Below are 21,396 nucleotides of genomic sequence, written 5' to 3'. Positions count from 1 at the left end.
GGCTCAGTTGGTTAAGCGACTGCCTTCGGCTCAGGTCGTGATCCTGAAGTCCCAGGATCGAGTCCCACATCGGGCTCCCTGCTCAGCGGGGGGTCTGCTTCTCCCTCTGACCCTCTTCCCTCTCGTGCTCTCTGTCTCTCATTCTCTCTCTCTCAAATAAATAAATAAAATCTTAAAAAAAAAAAAGATGAGAATGGGTTTTAGTACTTTGCTATAGAAATATAAAACCCTGAATGGATTTAAAAATCACAGTGTTGGAGTGCCTGGGTGGCTCAGTCAGTTGAGTATCTGATTCTTCTCTCTCTTTTTTTTTTTTAAAGATTTTTATTTATTTATTTTTATTTATTTATTCATGAGAGACAGAGAGAGAGAGGCAGAGGGAGAAACAGGCTCCTCGCTGAGCAGGGAGCCCGATGCGGGACTCAATCCTAGGACCCTGGGATCATGACCTGAGCCGAAGGCAGACACTTAACCATCTGAGCCACCCAGGCGCCCCTTGAGTATCTGATTCTTGATTTCAGATCAAGTCACCATCTCAGGGTCTCTGGATGGAGCCCTGTGTTGGGCCTCACACCCAGTGGGGAGTCTGCTAGAGATTCTCTCTCTCTCTGTCTCCCCTCCCCCGCTCTTGCGCTCTCACTCACTCACTCTCAAATGAATAAATCTTTCAAAAAAAAAAAATCACAGTGTTAGTTGGTTCTACTTCTACTTACTGGTCATAAAACTGCTTGAGACCAATAGCTATTGATCTCTTTCCTCGAGTAATTGTTGATTTGTTTGATCCTGAGAGGATATTTTTGAATATGCCTCACTTGTTTTCCTTGCCTTTAAGTTGAATTAATAGTATCTCTGAGTTAAGTATAATTTTTTGTTTTAATTCCCCTAAAGTGATTTTTCTAGGTAGTAATAATATCTGTGTGTCTCTGTTGTTACTGAAGTATTGCCCCGGAGGAGAGCTGTTTGACTACATAATTTCCCAGGATCGCCTGTCCGAGGAGGAGACCCGAGTGGTCTTCCGTCAGATAGTTTCTGCAGTTGCTTACGTGCACAGCCAGGGCTATGCTCACAGGGACCTCAAACCAGTAAGTGCCTGTTATACATGCTCTCCTGAGAGTTCAACACCATTTACCAGTAATTACTAGTTTTCCAAATGTTCTTCCTTTTATAATCTATCTTGGCTTTTTTTTTCTTCCACTCATAATGGATCACTTTTTTTTTCCTTTTTTTTGTTTTGACTGCTGGTAGGCTTTTTTGGATGTACTTGATTATTGGCATTCTAGATATTTGTCAGTTGTGGACAACATTATGAATGTCTTTGTAATCAGCTGGGGAATATAAACCTCAGGATTTTATCTCTCGGAAAGAAGAGTTTTGAGTATTTTCTTTGAGAATATTGTCATTGAATATTTTCCCTTCAGTACTCTTTTCCTATTCTCATTTTCCTTTAATTTTAATTCCATTATGCCTCAGAAGAGAACAGTCCAGTGGAATGAACAGACTCTAATTTTCGGGAACAGAATAAAAATGTGAATACTCTTAAGTCTGCAGGCTCTGACTAATATGGATGTTGGTGAACGTGGATTTTATGTTACTTGATATTAGGGTCAGGGACCTAGAATTGGTTGGCAAAAGTGGCAATGTTACTATCCTTTTCCCTCTGTTTATACCCAACCTTTGATTTGAGTTCATTCTTTTGGTTTGGCACACGTTATGTTTGCTTGCAGTTGAACCTGAGAGGACCAAGGAGAAAATGGTTTATGCTAAAGTGTCTTGAGGGGAAGCAGGACAGTTATCAACATTCCTCTTCTTTCCCCCTCTATACTTCTTGTCATTTCATTCTTTTTAAATGATTTTCATTCTGCTGTTCCCCAGCTGTGTAATATAAACAATCTTAAATCTTATTTATTGGTTTTGCTGCTGCCTGGTACATCACACAGAACCTTCAGCGGCAGGGTCTGCAGGCAGAAATGTAACTGTGACAGAGGGTTTTGGAAGAGTGGAAAATGCTTATCATATGAAAGCAGAGGCCTGCATTACATTTACTGAATTTGGAAAAATGCAAAGTATTTGTAACTTTTTTTTTTTTTTAAAGATTTTATTTATTTATTTGAGACACAGAGAATGAGAGAGTGAGAGCACATGAGAGGGAAGAGGGTCAGACGGAGAAGCAGACCCCCCGCTGAGCAGGGAGCCCGATGTGGGACTCGATCCTGGGACTCCAGGATCATGACCTGAGCCAAAGGCAGTCGCTTAACCAGCTGAGCCACCCAGGCGCCCAGTATTTGTAACTTCCTTGTTGAAGAGCTAGATAGCTCTGCGGTCATCAGCCCATTCCAGTTCTGTTATGCTCCAGGTTCTGTTGAGAATCTCAGATAGCAAGCCTGTCTGGTTGTGAACGTGTGGTGTAAAGCTCAAAAAGTCCGTAACCTTGTTGGCCAAACTCTAGGAAAATCTTTATTCGTCAAAGAAGAAACAGAATGGGAAGGCTAAATAGATGATACCGTACTCGTCCAGATTCTCAGGTTCATTAACTGCATAATAAAAAACCACAAGTGCAAAATATGCTGCTTCAAAAGTGTTTGTAACTCTTGAAGTAAAGGGGAAAGAGAAGAAAAAAAACCTCTGAAATTCCAACCAAAATATATTGTGTTTCATCTTTTTATTTTTATACTTTTTATAATGTTTGTTTTTGTCCCGAATATATATAGTATATAGTATATAAAGTGTTTCTCCCCCAAAAATCTGTCAATCCTTGAATAAGGTCCCCCAGAATACCTAAATTTCCTTTCTATTTTTAAAAGCTTACTATAGGAAATACTGTGGAAATAAATGTCTTATATGTGAAAAAAAATCTTATTTAAATATTTAGAAATTGTTTTTAGAAATGGCTAGAGATAGGATGTGATATAAGGAAGTCAATACACAGTTAATGAAAATATCTTTGTTTTCCCAGGAAAATTTGTTGTTTGATGAATATCATAAAGTAAAGCTGATTGACTTTGGTCTCTGTGCGAAACCCAAGGTAATTACAGAAATCAAAATGCATTTATTTCCTTTGTAAATGCACCTCTTAGTATGTTATCTTGCAATGACTTCCACTTAGCCTTTATTGAGCCTGGTGGCATCCATTAAGAATGTTAAATTTCCTCCCTTTCAGAAGTTCTCTAATACGTAGCCAGGATTGAGAACCACTGCTCTAGGTGCAGGGTTGGTCCCGCTGGAGATCCATGGGTGTGCTGTGAGAGAATTTGCAGTGCCGAGGTGACATGAGGTCATTACAACATGAATTCTGAATTGATCATGTGTTTGCAGTTTGAGTATGTTGCCAGTAGATGATGCTTTTGTTCATTTAAATAGGAGTTTTGCGAATTTAGTGCAAATCTTTCTTTGTTATCCAAACTAACAGTTACATTTTGAGAGACAATCCGCTTTCTTTATAAAAGAAGAAGAAAGAAGTGCATATGCACTTTTAAATTTATACTGTTAAATATTTCCTTAATTTGCACTCCACAGTTAAGCACTGGTGTTCTCCAGTATACCTTCTCTTCGAGGTGACTTTGAACTTTCCAGCTGTGCTGTCTGCAGAGCTCCTGTGTGGCTGCCTGTTGGAGGCTTCCTCCTGAGTTCTCTAATGATGGCACTCACAGTCTCTGAAATGAGCTGTCTACACTCATTAAGAATGTTGAAATTGCAGACCTGTCTCAGCCCTTTGCAGTCCCATGATTATTCAGAATTAGCTAAATGCAAAAGGAAGCAGATTTTGCCCCTTCAGCTGAATGTTTGATTCTTTCTGATTTTCCTCTCCTTCCCTTGGCTCTTCAGAGATTGTCAGTGGAGCCTTGTGTCTGGGAGCCAAATGCTGTAAGGCATTTTTTTGATCGGCAGCCATATAAAGATAAAACATACTTCAAGCAGATAAACTGGTTTAAGTCGTGTTCTCCACAGAAGGCAGTGGAGAAGGTTTGTGACAGACTCCATTAGCTTTTATTTATGGCTGCCACAGATTCGACCCACACAGACACCATCTAAAAAAAGCAGGGTTGGCTGGGAGAGGATTGCCTCCACTTTCTGCCGAGGAGTTCACTTCTGGGCATGTGTTTGCAGTTGTAAATGAAATTTTGCAACTTCCCAAGTCGTTTGCAAGTTGTAAGACTCCACAAGTGTTGGGTAGTTGTATCATTTTCATTATATCTCGATATTTCTGTGGGAGAGCAGAGGATGTTGAGCAAATTCCTCATTTTCACAGGTCTGGAAGCCCAGGCTGTGATTTGCGTTATAACTGGGTCTAGAAAACAGACTTCTACGACACTATTCTATGCAGCAGATTCCTCTCTCCCCTCTCAGTGAAGAGAAGCTTCTGTATTTGTAAAGATTTGGTATTTGAGATAGGGTCCAGGAAAAAAATAGTCGTTTTCTTTGAGTACTTGGGGGGTGAGAAGACCTGGGTGCTTGGATGTCTGCTAAGCTGATTAGTATGTGAATGGACGTCTAGGAAAGTATGAACCTGACTTGACTGAGCTAAGGAGAAAAGGATTTTGTTCATGCCAGGTTGCAGTTGTATTGGAAATCCAGAGAAGAGGGAACTACATGTGTGTGCGTGCATATAGGCAGAGTTTTGGGTTGGCTGCAGAGTCTCTTATTCTTTGGGGTTAATTCTTCATCTAGCTTCTCTTTGTGCTGAAAGAATGTTTATCAAGGTTTTAATTTCTTAAGTGCTGTAACTAATGAGTCTTTCATTTTTTTCTTATTGGCAGGGTAACAAGGATTACCATCTGCAGACATGCTGTGGGAGTCTTGCTTATGCAGCACCTGAATTAATACAAGGCAAATCCTATTTGGGGTCAGAGGTAATCATTCATTGATTAATTCAGTATATAATCAATATACATTTATTGGTACCTATAGTAAGTCAGGCATTGTGCATTGGGGATATTACAATAAGGTAAGAAATAATCGTGTTCATCAAAGGGTTCACTTTATTCAGAGAGTAAGATGTAAAGTAACACATGAAATGAATACCTTGCAATAAATATAATAATACATAGTATACTTTGAAGAAAGGATACATTTCTGGTGTCCTTTTTGTGGTTGCTTTTGTGTTAAACAGTACCATAGTTTAGGGCGCCTGGGTGGCTCAGATGGTTAAGTGTCTGCCTTCCGCTCAGGTCATGATCCCAGGGTCCTGGGATCAAGTCCCGCATCGGGCTCCCTGCTCAGCGGCTCCCTCTGCCTCTCTCTCTCTCTGTCTCTTATGAATAAATAAAATCTTTAAAAAAAAACAGTACCATAGTTTAGACTGGTAGGTCCAGCCAGGTAGAGCACGAGGCCAGGGTTGTAGGCTCAGTTTTCAGAGATGCTGGCTAGCTCTGAGAAAACTTGTACTTTGTTCAGAACCAACTATCTGAGGCCGGCAGTCCGGTGTAGGAGGCCCAGGCTCAAAGGCTTGGGAATTGCCTCTTTTACTTACCATTTGCTACTACAAGCTAGTCAGTCCTTTCCAGTCTCTGGAGTACTAATTTTGCTGATATTAATATCATAAGGCAAACAAGATTTAGTTATCAAAAGCTTGGGAAATGCTGGATTGAACAGTTTTCTTCAGTTCAGGACATCTCCAAATCTTTTTTTTTTTTTTAAGTTTTTATTTATTTATTTGAGAGAGAGAGAGCAGAGAAGACAAGGCGGTGGGGGCGGCGCTGGGTGGAGGGAGAGGGAGAAGGGATGCGGGCCCCAATCCCAGGACCCTGGGATCATGACCTGAGCTGAAGGCAGACGCTTAATGAACTGAGCCACCCAGGGGCCCCTGGACATCTCCAAATCTTTAATACGTTCTTGTACAAAGTTGTCCTTTGGGGAACATCACAGAGAGCAGCTGGTCATGATTTGCCTTGCCTACAGAGTCCTCTTTTTATGTGGAGCATCTTTTGGAGCTAGTGTTATGTCAGAGAAACTTTGACATATGTCCATTTACTTAATTTATAACAAGAGAAGATGGGAACTGACTTGTTTTGGTGACTTTTTATTTGGATATAATCTCAAACTTAGAGAGTAGTTGCAAATATGGAATGAGGAACTTCTGTATACGTTTAGTCATATTCACAGTTTACATTTTTCCCTATTTGCTTGATCATTCTCTATGTTTGTATATATGCATACTCTTTTTTTGAACCAATTGGAAGTGTTAAAGCTCATACCCCTTTATCATTAAGCACTATATATATTTCCTAAAAGCGAGGACCTTCTCTTTTATAACTACACTTTAGTTCTCAAAATCAGGGAATTTAACATCAATGCAATTTATTTAATCCGTAATTCATATTCCCATGCTGCTAATTGTACCACTGATTCCTTAGCTGTATTTTCCCTCCAGTCCAGGATTCAGTTCAGGATCATGTCTTGCATTTAGTTGTTGTGTTTCTTTGATCTTCTTTAATCTAGAAGAGTTCTTTAGCCTTTCTCCATCTTCTTTGACCTTGATGTTTTTGAGGAAGCCCGTTATTTTGTAGAAAGTCCCTCATTTTGAATTTGTGTATTATTAGATTCAGGTTATGCATTTTTGGTAGATATACCCCAAAGGGGATGTTGTGGCCTTCTTAGTGAGTTGTAGGAAAAGGAACAAACTTTTACTGAGCATTTAACATAGTTCTGAATCATGCTAGGTCCTTTTCTTTTTCAGTTGTGGTAAAAATACATATAACATAAAATTTACCATCTTAACTTTTTTTTTTAAACTATCTTAACCATTTTTTTTTTTTAAAGATTTTATTTATTTATGAGAGAGATAATGAGAGAGAGAGAGCATATGAGAGGGGGGAGGGTCAGAGGGAGAAGCAGACTCCCTGCCAAGCAGGGAGCCTGATGCAGGACTCGATCCGGAGACTCCAGGATCATGACCTGAGCCGTAGGCAGTCACTTAACCAACTGAGCCACCCAGGCGCCCCTATCTTAACCATTTTTAAGTGTACAGTTCAATAGTGTTAGGCACGTTCGTATTGTTGTGCAAACAATCTCCAGAGCTCTTTTCATTTTGCAAAATGAAACTCTACATCCATTAAATAATTCCTCTCTATTCCTCCCTCCTCTCATCACTGGCAACTACCCTTTTACTTCCTATGTGAATTTGACTACTCTAGGTACCTTATATAGTGGGGGCATAAAATATTTGTCTTTTTGTGACTGACTTATTTCACTTAGCATAATGTCTTCAAAGCTTATCCATGTTGTAGCATGTGTCAGAATTGTTTTTCTTTTTAGGGGCGCCTGGGTGACTCAGTTGGTTAAGCATCTGCCTTCAGTTGGTTAAGCATCTGCCTCATCTCCAGATAGATAGATCCGGAGTTCCAGGATCAAACTGTACAGCAGGGAGTCTGCTTCTCCCTTTCCCTCTGCCTCTTCCCTGCTCCTGCTCTTTCATTCGCTCACTCTCTTTCTCAAATAAGTAAATAAATAAAAATCTTTTATAAAAAGATTTTTTTTCCTTTCTAAGGCTGAATAATATACCATTGTGTATATATACCCCATTTTGTTTATTCATTCATCCATGGATGGACACTGGGATTGCTTCCACCTTTTGGTTATTGTGAATAATGCTCAGAGGAACAAATATTTCTTTGGGTCCTTGCTTTCAATATTTTTAGATATATACCCAGAAGTGGAATTGCTGGATTATCTGGTAATTCTATTTTTTTATTTTTTTTAAGATTTTATTTATTTATTTGAGAGAGAGAGCGCGTGCACAAACGGGGGGAGGGGCAGAGGGAGTGGAACAAGCAGACTCGCCTCTGAGCAGGGAGCCCATCATGGGGCTCAATCCCAGGACCCTGAGGTCATGACCTGAGCTGAAGTCAGATACTTAACCAACTAAGCCACCCAGGTGCCCTGGTAATTCTATTTTTAATTTTTTGAGGAACTGCCATACTGTTTAACATAGTGGCAGCAACATTTTACATTCCTACAACAGTCTACAGGGTTCCTTATGCTAGATACTTTTTATAATTTTCATTTATATCCACAAAAATTCTGGGGTACCTGGGTGGCACTGTCGGTTGAACTTCCTACTCTTGGTTTTGGGTTAGGTCATGATCTCTTGGTAGAAGGGTCCAGCCCTGTCTGGGCTCTGCACTCAGCACAGAATCTGCTTCAGATTTTTTTTCCCTCTCCCTTTCCTGCTCTGCTCCTCCCTGCTCACGTTCAGGACACATGTTCTCTCTCTCTCTCAGATAGATAGATAGATAGATAGATAGGTAGATAAAATCTCTTAAGTCCACAAAAATCCTTTGGAATGAGTACTGTTACTCATTTCATTGAGATAAAGAAGTTGAAGAAATAGGGGCGCCAGGGTGGCTCAGTAGTTTAAGCATCCGCCTTATGCTCAGGTCTTGATCCCAGCGTCGTGGGATCGAGCCCCCACTGGGCTCCCTGCTCAGCGGGGAGTCTTCTTCTCCCTCTCCCACTCCCCCTGCTTGTGTTCCCTCTCTTGCTCTCTCTCTCTGTCAAAATAAATAAATAAAATCTTTAAAAAAAAAAAAGTTGAAGAAATTGAGGATCAGAAATTAAGTGCCTTCTCAGGGTCACACAGCTGGTAACTACACGTCAAGATTTGAACTGAGTGAGGCTTTACTGCGTACCCCTACTCACTCTCTTTTTTAGTATATAATAACTTTTAAAAAATATTTTATTTATTTGAGAGAGAGAGCGAGCACGAGTCAGGGGCAGAGGGAGAGGGAGAAGCCGACTCCCCGCTGAGCAGGGAGCCCAATGGGGGGCTTGATCCCAGGACCCTGGCATCATGACCTGAGTGTAAGGCGGATGCTTAACCGACTGAGCCACCCAGTGCCCCCATAATAATTTTTTAATAGACTTTTTTTTACATTTTAAAAAAGTTTTTAATTTTAATTCCAGTATAGTTAACATATGGTGTTATATTAATTCCAGGTGTACAGTATTATGATTCAGCAGTTCTATACATTACTTAGTGCTCATCATAAGTGTACTGTTTAACCCCCTTCACCTATTTCACCCATCCCTCCACTCACCATATACCTGTATTTTTTCCACTGTTCCAGCCAGTCTCCCAGGAGGAGTGGTAATCATATGCCTAATGCTCACAAGATTCTTAGGGGACTGGTGATGAGGCCTTGCTGGTTTGAATGCCTATGAGATTTTCCTATAGGATTTTCAGGTTTTTTCTTGTCTACTTTATTTTATTTTATTTTAGAGAGAGAGAGAGAGAGAGAAAGCAGATTGGGGGGAGGGGCAGAGGAAGAGGGAGAGAGAAAACCTTAAGCAGGCTCCACACCCTGTGCAGAGACCAAAGTGGGGCTCATTCTCTCATTCCTGAGACCATGACCTGAGATGAAATCAAGAGTCGGACGATTAACTGACTGAGCCACCCAGGCACCCCTCTTGTTTTAGTTTGACTTTCTATCCTTCTTCTTTTTTTTTTTTTAAAGATTTTTTATTTATTTATTTGACAGAGAGAGAGATAACGAGAGCAGGAACATAAGCAGGGGGAGTGGGAGAGGGAGAAGCAGGCTTCCTGCCGAGCAGGGAGCCCGATGTGGGACTCGATCCCAGGACCCTGGGATCATGACCTGAGCCGAAGGCAGACGCTTAACGACTGAGCCACCCAGGCGCCCTGACTTTCTATCCTTCTAAGACAGTGTCCCAAGGAATTGTCTGAGGCACTTGTTAAAAGAGGTAGAGCTCAGTCCTGTATGCGTAACAGATTTGGTTCTGTTTCCCAAGGTGGGGCTTGAAAAAGAAAAAGAATCTTCATTCTAAAATAAGTACTTTAGGTAATTCTGTTGTTCATGGTCCAGATCATGCTTTAAGGAATGTCCCATGCATAGTAAATATCTAATTCCTTCAGGAATTTCTCACAGGAAATGGTTTCAAACCCCTCCTCCCTCTGATTTTTTTTTATTTGGCAATTAGTAGCTTATGGATTTACTTGCATTTGCTTTGGTTTATGATTTTACTTGATTAATTTATTCTCATATCCAGTTCACATCAGTGAGGGGAAGGTGTTTGGATGAGTTGACTGAGGAATACTTTTTCTGCTTTTTTCTCTCTAGTAGGCTTTGGTAGATTTCTATGGGGATGTTACTTTTATTTTCCTTATCTTTTTATTTAACCTCAGACATAATCTCTGTTGACCTCTTCTTATGGCATTTGATGAAGCCATGCTAGCCCACTCGTTCCTGTGCAGCCTCTTTGCTTTGAATTTAACACCCCGGTCAGGAGTGCTATGCTATCAAGGCTTAATTTATAGATTAATTATTTGACATCTCTGAGGCATAAATGGTTAATTTCTGACCTCCTGCAACTTGGAAGAAAAAAATCAGGTGTTTGCCTGAAAGTGGATTATTTACTTGGGACATCTTAATAATTTGATATGATTTGGTAGACAGGACTGAGTTAGATTTGGGTTACTTAGTACAAGCACTACCTAGATGTGATACTGCTTGAGTTATTTTAACTGTTTCTCTCCTCTGCCTAACCCCTCCTGCCTTTTAAAAAAAAATACTACCCCTTTTACCTCCTAAAATTTTCCTAAGGCTCAAACGAGGGTGGGAGCTGTGACTTGTCCTTAGCCAAGTGGTGTCATTATTATTATTATTATTATTTTTTTTTAAAGATCTTATTTATTTGACAGAGAGAGACACAGAGAGAGAGGGAACACAAGCAGGGGGAGTGGGAGAGGGAGAAGCAGACTTCCCACTGAGCAGGGAGCCGATGTGGGGCTTGATCCCAGGACCCCGGGATCATGACCTGAGCCAAAGGCAGACGCTTAATGACTGAGCCACCCAGGCACCCAGTGGTGTCATTATTGACTAAGGCCAAATACCGCTTGAATAAGTAGCTAGTGCTTAGGGCTCACGGGACACATGGATATCTTACATAAAGGTTAAACCCCTTTCTGGGATTTTGAGACTTGCAGGGGTGTTTGTGCTGGCAGGCTAACTTCTAGCCTCTGTATTTGAGAAGTCAATCGTTGAACTTTATTAAGGTTTCTTTACATAGAGAGGACTTTACAGCACAGTTTAGTCACATTTGCAGATTATCAAGAGTAAATTTTAAGGCTTGTTTTGACATCCTCATGCATGTTGATATAATCCTCACATGTAATAAACCCTCAGTAGCACTACAGAATTGTCTTTCAGAATCAAACCTGGCTTTATCTCCTTCCTTATCATGTCCAATCCAGCCTAGCCAACTGGGAATTATTTTCTCTTAAGTGTTAGAATCCAGCATTGGAAGAGAGTGCACTGAACTGAAAGTCAGTATTCTGAAAGTCAGAATACTGTGAAAGTCAATTAAAGTGAAAGTCAGCCACTGAAAGTGGCCTGCCACTGACTGGGTGACTTTGAACAAGCCTTCCTTTCTGGGCTTTAGGTTCGCTGTCTGTGGAATGAGGATGCTGAATTGGATGGTCTCTGTGCTCTTTTTCAGCTGTGAAGATTCTGTGATTCTGTTAAGTGTACTGCCATTCTATGTTCTAAATTTTTTTTTTTAATTATTTTTTCTTCCCTCTCAGGCAGATGTTTGGAGTATGGGCATACTCTTATATGTACTTATGTGTGGCTTTCTACCATTTGATGATGATAATGTCATGGCTTTGTACAAGAAGATTATGGTGAGTATAACAACGCATAGAATTTCAGTGTAAAATTTCTATACTGCATACTATTTGCTTCTATCCATAAAAGTACAAAAACAAGCAAAAGTAATGTGTGCTTTTAGAAGTCAAGATAGTGGTTATGCTTTGGAGGAGGGAATGATTGGAAGAGGGGTGTGGGGTGGTTCTGTTCTATTTCTTGATCTGGGTGCTAGTTATACTTGTATATTCAGTTTTTGAAAACTTGTCCAGGTGTACCCTCATAATATGTATACTGTTCTGTGTGTATATTATACTGCTTCAGTAAATAGCTCAGCGAGACAATAACAAATGGGGAACTAAACATGTGAGATGATTTTTTGGCTAAGAGTTTTTATTTTGTATCCTGAAATGATGCCTTAGTAATTTACTGGGTTAAATCACATTCTCCTATTGAATTCTGGTAAAATAAGAGAAACTGTTTCTTTTTGAAGGTAACATTTGGCTTTAAGGTTTAATAAAACTACAGTTAAGAGTACTGTTAGCTTTGTTAAAATCCTATCTATCAGAGACAGGAAGCAGATTTGTGGTTGTGGGGGTTGGGGATGGAGTGGCAGTGGGGGAGTGACTGCTAATGGATATAGGGTTTATTTTTGGGGTGCTGAGAGCATTGTGGAATTATATAGTGGTAATGATTGCACAACTTTGTGAATATACTAAAAACTACTGAACCGTACACTTTAAAAGGATGAATTTTAGGGGCGCCTGGGTGGCTCAGTCGTTAAGCGTCTGCCTTCGGCTCAGGTCATGATCCCAGGGTCCTGGGATCGGGCCCCGCATCGGGCTCTCTGCTCAGCGAGAGGCCTGCTTCTCCCTCCTCCACTCCCCCTGCTTGTGTTCCCTCTCTCGCTGTGTCTCTCTCTGTCAAATAAATAAATAAAATCTTTAAAAATAAAATAAAATAAAAGGGTGAATTTTAAGTTATGTGAATTATATTCAATTAAAAAAATCCTCAAAATCACATATAGCAAGGAAAACGTAAAATTCTTTTTAAAGATTCCATGTTCAAAGCAAGTGAACACAAGAAGATATGTAAAGAGTAAGGAAGAGCACCGCTTTGTGTCCCTAGCAAACCAGTCAGACCAGCAGAGCAGCTTCTGGTCAGCTCCATGTAGTTTGAATTCAGTTCTCTTGAACAAATATTTCTAAAGGTCGTCTTTGTATGAGATACTGGAAGGCATGAACAAGGATCTGTGAAACTTCATCATTGTCCACCAGGGCCTGATTTCTTGTTGGAGACAGATACAGGGCTTTCAAAAAAGGGTTGAGGTGCTTCAGAAAGGGATGTGGGAGAGAGCATGCTGTTAGTGTGAGCAAAGACAGAAGATGGGGGAAGATGGAAAAAGCGTGGGGGAAAATGGTCAGACGTTTTCTGTGGCTGGACCACTGGGTCTCTAGCACCCTTTTGGGAGGGAGACTACCTAAATCAACTGTCATTCTTGGGACGTGGTACACCGAGTTGAAAGTGGTAATCCCAGTTGGCTGATTTTTTGCTCTATAGATTAAGTTTAAGGGCACTGAGTTCAATCTTCAATTTTTAAATTTATTTGACTTAATACTCATTTCCTATATCCCACCTTGGAAAAACCTTTATAATCCATGCCCAAATGACAAAGAGTAGTTTTGGGAAGAGATGGAATGGTAGTAGTTCCAACTCTTTGAAGGCTAAGGAGCTCTGATTCTGCAGTCAAATGGAAGTCGGTTCACAGTAGCTGTTCATACTGCTTTGGGGAACTGTGTGGGCCCGTGCTTCTCCTTAGGAAGCAGAGATAGATGGGACGGTGGGCTGGCAGCCGGCTTCCTGGGACTGGCTGCGCAGGTAGCCAACAGCCTGTATTTCCTCCTCTCCCTTCTCAGGAAGCTTTCCCTAAGCTTTGCAGGGTAGCAGTGTTTGCTTTCGCTCTGCTTGCTCACTGGGACCGCAGTTTCTGACTACATAGAGCTGCACCCTACTCTGTCGTACAGGACAGAGTAGCGTTAGGATCGCTTTATAGCTTCAGCTTTGCTTAAAACTCAAGTGCAGTGGGATGGAGGCTGGTCTTGGGCAGCTCAGCAACACTTTTCTAGCTATGCTTTTTAAAAAAAGAATTAGTTTGGGCTTTTCAATAATTCACTCTTTTTGCTACTCTTTTCTGTAAAGTAAGAGCTATGTTTCTCGTTCTGAGAGTAATTTTAGTATTGTAAGCTACTAGTATATTTTACCCCACTCTTTTTTTTGGAATTCCATGCCAGAGAAATAAACTGACAGACAAATTTCTCCTAAGATGAACTAGAATTAGATCTGTTAGGTGGTATAGCACGGAATCTTATACCATTTACAATTCTAGAAAGACAATGTGGGGACACGTAGAAATTCGCTGTTGGAAAGGATCTTACAAATCATGTTTTCTCACCTCTGCTTCTTGTTTCATATTTAAATCTTGACTAAAACATCTGCCTTGGCTATGTCCATGTAATTTCTCTGCATATTAGCGTCATTTGGGGTGCTTTAAAATATATTGGGTACAGCCCTCAGAGCAATTAAATCAGAATCTCATTGGTATTTTTAAAATCCCAGGATCTCTGTTTTCTGTCTGTGGACAGAATATGGCAAATTACTGAGCCTTTCTGAGTCTTAGTTTCTTCCTCTGTAAAATGGATGGAATGATAGTTTTTACAATATAGGGTTGTTAGGATTAAGTGAATTAAGCCTTGCACAGCATTTAGAGTAGTGCTCAATAAATGTTTGCTATTATTATTCACACACATGTCTAAATTTGGTTTGCCAGTATTTTGTCCAGGACTTAAAATTTGTTCAGAGATTAATATGTACTTTCTTTTCTTAAACTGTTTTGTTTGTTTGTTTTTGGCTTCAGGATTTTACTAGCCACATAAAGTTAATTGAAGGGTATTCTTCCTTTTGCTGTTTTGTTAAACTGAACTCCTGATCATCCCAAATGAGTTTCAGGAGTTCAGTTTTGGACACAAAGAATGTGCCCATTTTGTCCAATTTCTCAAAGTTATTAGTATAAGATTATTTACCAGTGTCAAAGTATAATATCAGATTTTTATGTATTTTTTTAGATTATATGTATATAAGGAATTTTATATTGTATCTCTTTATGCTATTCCCTTTCCAATTTTTTCACACATATATGAGTGGAAATTTCCTGAAATTATGGCTATGCTAGGGTCAAAATGACTGTCAGTATAATTGGAGCTAGGATTGACATTCTTTTGTGAACACGGAGACTTCTGAGATACTTGACTTCTTGATGATGAGTATATGGGAATCTTAGTAAGACATTATGCTGTAAAAGATCACTATAATAATTGTATCCAGGAAAAGTTTTGAATATTCACCTTGGCCATGCAAAGGCTCAGTAAAGATGTCTGACTTTGAAGAGTCTAACTTCCATATACCCCGTGGATATCCACCTGGTAAAACAAAATGAGGTACTGTATGCATTTTCCAACTATAAACTTTGATTTTAGAATAATTATATCTCAGGGGCGCCTGGGTGGCTCAGATGGTTAAGCGTCTGCCTTCGGCTCAGGTCATGATCCCAGGGTCCTGGGATCGAGCCCCACATCGGGCTCCTGGCTCAGCGAGGAGCCTGCTTCTCCCTCTGCCTCTGCCTCTCTCCCTGCTCATGCTTTCTCTCTCTCTCTCTCTCTGTATCTCTGTGTCTCAAATGAATAAATAAAATCTTAAAAAAAAAAAGAATAATTATATCTCTTTCTTATAGTGATGATTAGACAGGCTGTAATCTTTGATTTGCAATGTTAAAATGTAATCCACATGTAGGAAGACTACTTGGCAGGAGGACGTGCGTTCATCTCTCCCAAGTAATACCGAGGCAGTAGGGACAAGTTAAACAGAAGGGGTGGGTGGACCAGGGGTTGAGGACGGGATATATTGTTGTCTTATCCTATTGGAAATAGTAGTTGATCGGTCAGGAAATTGTTCCTACCAACTCTGACTCATGAGTTAGTAGCATGATGCACAGTTCTTACAGATGTGTGAATAGCTAGGAATCTGTGCTGAGGTTAAAACTTCAGTCAGTCTTCTTGGCCAAGTGATATAGAGGTTGGCAGACTGTGGCCTATCAGCCAAATCTGGCCTACCACCTGTTGTTTAAATAAAATTTTATTGGAACATAGCCATACCTGTTTGTTTATGTGTCGTCTGCGGCTGCTTTTGCACAACAGTTGGTGGAGTTAAGTAGTTGTGACAGAGATTGTATGGCCCACAAAACCAAAAATACTTACTATCTGTTCCTTTTCAGAAAAAGTTTGCTAACTCCTGGCTTAGTGTTCGTGATCTGTAGTAGAATGATCCTCCCCAGAGCCTGCCTTCTCCCTTTCTAGAATATTGGTCTAAAATACCCAGGCTTGTAGTTCATCAAGAAACTGACATTCAGTTAATTGTTTTTATAATGAAAAACAGAGAATGTATGGTAAAAAGCTAAAACATTACTAAGGAGTATATAAAAAAAAGAAAACCCCCAAACAAAAAAACTTCCTGCTCACCTAACCCTCTGTTTTCTTCCAAAGAAACTATTTAGAAATTTCTTTTATACATTTGTAGGAATTACCTATACTTATACAAACCTTTATGTATCTGTATGTATCCTTTGGGACTGTATAATCCACACAGTGAATGGACTTCGCCCCCTTCTCCTTTCCTCCTTTTTATTTTATTTATTTTTAAATATTTTATTTATTATTTATTTTAGAGAGCGAGCGAGCATGGGCGGGCAGAGGGAGAGGGAGAATCTCAAGCAGACTCTGCACTGAGCACGGAGCCTGATGCAGGGCTCGATCTCACAATCCTGAGATCATGACTTGAGCTGAAACCAAGAGTCTGACGCCTAGATGACTGAGCCACCCAGGCGCACCCCCCTCCTCCTTTTTAAATTAATTAATTAATTAATTAATTAATTTTTAAAGCTTTTATTTATTTATTTGAGAGAGAGAGAGAACGACAGAGATAGCGAGAGAGAGAGAGCAGGATCCAGGAGGAGAGGTAGAAACATGCTCCCACTGAGCAGGGAGCCTGATGTGGGACTCGATCCCAGGACCCTGGGATCATGACCTGAGCCGAAGGCAGACACTTAACCGGCTGAGCCACCCAGGCGCCCCTCCTTTTTAAATTTAATGCTTTACTTTGACTATTGTTTCATATCGGTACATAGCAACATGTATAGATTTTCATTGTTTTTTTAAATGGCTGCATAGTATTTATTGTGAAATTTCTTGTATTCCAAGTTTGTGAACATCATTTTTAAAAATTAATTTTTAATTACACAATTACATAAGTAGTGCATAAAAATATTCTCTGTATAAAGAATTAAAACACTACAGGTAACTGGAGTTCTCTTGACCTCTCACATAGGTAATTACTATTATCACTTTGGTTCTTTTGGAACTTTTATTTGTATTTGTAGTATTTTGTATTTTTTCTTAACATAAATGGTATCATACTAATATAATTCTGTATCTGTCTTTCTTACTCAACAGTATGTGCCATTGTACATATAACATTAGCTCATTTTTACAAATAGTTTATATAGCCATTTTCTTATTGAATATTTTAGGTTATCTTCTGATTTTTTCACTAATATTTAAGTGATGCTCAGTGAGCATCCCTGTGCATATCTTCTTGGACATATGTACCAAGTAGTAGAATTGCTGGATCCTAGGGTGTAACATTTGAAAAATGAACAGATATTGTCAAATTGTGCTCCAGCATTTTTTTCCACATTATACTCCCAGCAGCAGTGTATGAGAATGGCTGTTTCACCACACTGTCTTTTACATTGTTATTTACAAAAATTTTGGATCTTGGTCAATTGAATGGGTAAAAATGGCATCTGAAAATGGGATCTGAGGGGCACCTGGGTGGCTCAGTTGGTTAAGCGACTGCCTTCGGCTCAGGTCATGATCCCAGGGTCCTGCGCATCGGGCTCCCTGCTCAGCCAGAAGCCTGCTTCTCTCTCTCCCACTCCCCCTACTTGTGTTCCCTCTCTCGCTGTGTGTGTCTCTCTCTTTCTCTCTGTCAATTAAATAAATAAATAAAATCTTAAAAAAAAAAATGAAAATGGGATCTGATTTTTTAAAAATTTATGGCATCTGATGTGTTCTTCATGTGTCTTTAATAATTTGAGTTTGAACTTACTTTAAATGTGTGTGTATGTATATATATATGCCTATATATATATAAAGTTTATTTCTTCTTCTGCATACTGCCTGTTCATGGCATTTGCTCATTAAAAAAAAATCTTTTTCTTTTTTTCTTTTTTAAAGATTTTATTTATTTATTTGACACAGAGACAGCGAGAGAGAGAGAGAACACAAGCAGGGGGAGTGGGAGAGGGAGAAGCAGGCTTCCCGCCGAGCAGGGAGCCCGATGCAGGGGTCGATCCCAGGACCCTGGGATCATGGCCTGAGCTGAAGGCAGACGCTTAACGACTGAGCCACCCAGGCGCCCCCCCAAAAATCTTTTTCTTATTAAATTATAAGAATGCTTCTACAATAAGGAATAATAATAATTACTATCATTTATTGAGTATTTACTATGTGCCAAGTGTTGCTCTATGCATTCTACATGGATTAGCTCAATTTAATCCACACAATAGTCCGTTGAGGTAGGTGCTGTAATCATACCCTTTTTAAAGATGAGGAAAATGAAGCAGAGAGAGGGAAAATAATTTGCCTGAAGTTATTCAACAATTATTGACTCAATTGGGATTTGAACTCAGGGTGTCTGCATCCAGAGGCTGCATTCCTAACCACCATGTCATAGAGCATCCCAAGGAAATTAACGTTTTGTCCTGTGTGTTAAAATCTGTATATTTCAGGGTTGTTTTTTTTTTTTTAAGATTTTATTTATCTGTTTGTCAGAAAGACAGAGAGAGAGAGAGCACAAGCAGTGGGGAGGGGTAGAAGGAGAGGCAGGACCCTGGGATCATGACCTGAGCTAAAGGAAGCCGCTTAACTGCCTGAGATACCCAGGTATCCCTATATTTTTCAGTTTTTTTCCTTCATGCTTTTTTCTAGTATTGTTAACTTTTTTTTTAAGATTTTATTGTTAAGTAATCTACACCCAACATGGGGCTCGAACTCACGACGCTGAGTGTGAGGAGTTGTACATTCCACCAACTGAGCCAGCCAGGCACCCCAATACTTTTAAATTTTTTAAATACTAATTTTTTGATCTACTAGAAATTAATATTGGTGTAAGAAGTAATAGAGACCCAGCTTTTTTCTTTTTCAGTATAATTTTTATTTTTATTTATTTATTTTTAAAGATTTTTTAAATTTTTATTTATTTGACAGAGCACAAGCAGGGGGAGCTGCAGGCAGAGGGAGAGGGAGAAGCAGACCTCTTGCTGAGCAAGGAGCCCGTTGTGGGGCTCAATCCCAGGACCCTGGGATCATGACATGAGCCAAAGGCAGTTGCTTAACCAACTGAGGCACCCAGGCACCCCAGTACAATTTTTATTTTAAAATAGTTTTAGATTTACAGGAAAGTTGCAAAGATAGTACAGTATTCCCATATATCCCTCACCCAGTTTTTCCTATTATTAACATCTCACATTACTATGGTAGTTTGTTACAACTAAAGAACCGTCATTGGTACATTAATATTAACTAAATTCTGTACTTTATTCCTGTTTCATTAGTTTTTCTCTAATGTCCTTTTCTATTCTAGGATTCTCTCAGGATACCATATTATATTTAGTTGTCATATCTTCTTAGCTCTCTCTGATCTGTGATAATTTCTAGGGATCTTTTATTTTTAAATAAATAATTGCTTATTTATTCTAAAATAAGTAATTGATTGTCCCAGGACTGCTTATTCAATAATCCTTCATTTTCCCATTGATTTGAAAGGATGGTTTTATTATATATTAAATTTCTACATTTACATATTTCTTTTTCTGGGCTTTTTATTTTATTGTACTTATCCTTTTGTCTCTTCTTGTCTGATACATAATTGTTTTAGTTGCTGTATCTTTTATTTACTTATTCATGAGAGACAGAGATTTTATTTATTTATTCATGAGAGACAGAGAGAGAGAGGCAGAGGGAGAAGCAGGCTCCCAAGGAGCAGGGAGCCCAATGCGGAACTCGATCCCAGGACCCTGAGATCCTGACCTGAGCCGAAGGCAGACGCTTAACCATCTGAGCCACCCAGGCGCCCTTAGTTGCTGTATCTTTATTATTACCATTTATTTTATGTCTGGTAGAATTAGTCTTTTCTTATTATTCTGTTTTTCCTCTAGAATTTTTCTGGCTATTCTGTTACGACTTTTTTCCCTGGTGTACTGTTTAAATGGAATGTTTGGAAAGCTAATGGGTCCATAATTTGATGGAATAAAGTCTATTACATTTTAAAAAGGGATGATTTGGTAACATATCTGTGGTATTAATAATGGAAAATGAATGAGCCAGGATTGCTGACCTGGCCTTGGGTGTTCTTTCAGTTGTATGAAATTCTAGACCTTTCAGAGGGTCTTTATTTTCATAGCCTAGAAACACACTTGTTTACTGCTTGTCCATGTTATTTCTTTTTTTTTTTTTTAAGATTTTATTTATTTATTTGACAGAGAGAGACACAGCGAGAGAAGGAATACAAGCAGGGGGAGTTAGAATGGGAGAAGCAGGTTTCCCGCTGAGCAGGGAGCCCGATGCGGGGCTTGATCCCAGGACCCTGGGATCATGACCTGAGCCGAAGGCAGACGCTTAACGACTGAGCCACCCAGGCACCCCCATGTTTTTATTTCTTAATTCTTTGTGTGTTTGTGAGTGTTATTAGTGCTTTCTTTTTCTTTTGAAAAACACTAGTATTAAATTATAGTACATCTTTGTAATAGAATGTTCTACAGCTATACAAATAAACGAGGAAGCTCTTTAAATACTGATATGAATGATACCCAAGATAGATTGTTGGGGGAAAAAGCAAGGTTAGAACAGTATGTGTAGCATTCTGTTATTTTTGTAAAAATGAAAGAAAGGGAGGCATATTTGTATTACTTACTCACACATAGAAAGGGACACAAGTAGTAGTTGCTGTTCCTTTTGGGGAGAGAAATTGGGAGAGAGGAATGGAAGGGAACACTTTTCATTCTATGCTCTTTTAAATTTTGAATCATGTAAAGTTTTTACTTCTTGCCTAATTGTTCTAGCTAGGACTTCCAGTACTATGTTGAATGGAAGTGGTGAGAATGGCCATTCTTGTCTTGTTCCTGATCTTGCAGGAAAAGCTTTCAGTCTTTCCCCATTGAGTGTGGCGTTAGCTATGGATTTTTCATTTACGGGTTTTATTATATTGAGGTAGTTTCCTCTTATTTCTAGTTTATTGAGTGTTTTTATCGTGAAAGGGTTTTGATTTCTGTCAAATGCCTTTTCTGCATCAGCTGACATGGTCATGTGTTTTTTCCTCCTTCATTCTGTTAATGTGGTATATCACATGTATTCATTTGTGTATGTTGAACTTTTCTTGCATTCAGGAACAAATCTGACTTGGTGATGGTGTATAATTCTTTTAGTAGGCCGTTGAATTTGGTTTGCTAGTATTAAGTTTTTAAAAAGTGGAATGATGAAGTTCTTTGTGAGTTTTAAACCCCTAAAACTGCTGTGGGGAGTGGGGGGATGACTTCTCCAGTGAAGTCTGAGTCTGTTGGTAACAGTGGAGTTGTATGTATGTATGTATGTATGCTGAAGTCTCTTCTGTCTAGAGCGTCTGCATCAAT

The 21,396-nt window shown here is 39.4% G+C and overlaps 1 protein-coding gene and 1 pseudogene across 1 annotated transcript in view; both read left to right on the top strand.

Moving 5' to 3' along the window:
- Nucleotides 1–21,396, top strand: part of MELK (maternal embryonic leucine zipper kinase) — an 87,134-nt gene that overhangs the window by 14,306 nt on the left and 51,432 nt on the right. Inside the window, exons 5-8 of the mRNA XM_035016299.1 lie at nt 939–1,082; nt 2,954–3,022; nt 4,755–4,847; nt 11,537–11,635. Of these exons, the coding sequence (XP_034872190.1) occupies nt 939–1,082; nt 2,954–3,022; nt 4,755–4,847; nt 11,537–11,635 (405 nt within the window). The remainder of the gene's footprint in view (nt 1–938; nt 1,083–2,953; nt 3,023–4,754; nt 4,848–11,536; nt 11,636–21,396) is intronic.
- LOC118018071 lies at nt 1,905–2,626 on the top strand (annotated as a pseudogene).

This window comes from Mirounga leonina, unplaced genomic scaffold (genome assembly GCF_011800145.1).
Source record: "Mirounga leonina isolate KUSES-001 unplaced genomic scaffold, KU_Mleo_1.0 Mir_170, whole genome shotgun sequence".
Lineage (NCBI taxonomy): Eukaryota > Metazoa > Chordata > Mammalia > Carnivora > Phocidae > Mirounga > Mirounga leonina.
This window is presented reverse-complemented; position numbering and strand designations above follow the sequence as displayed.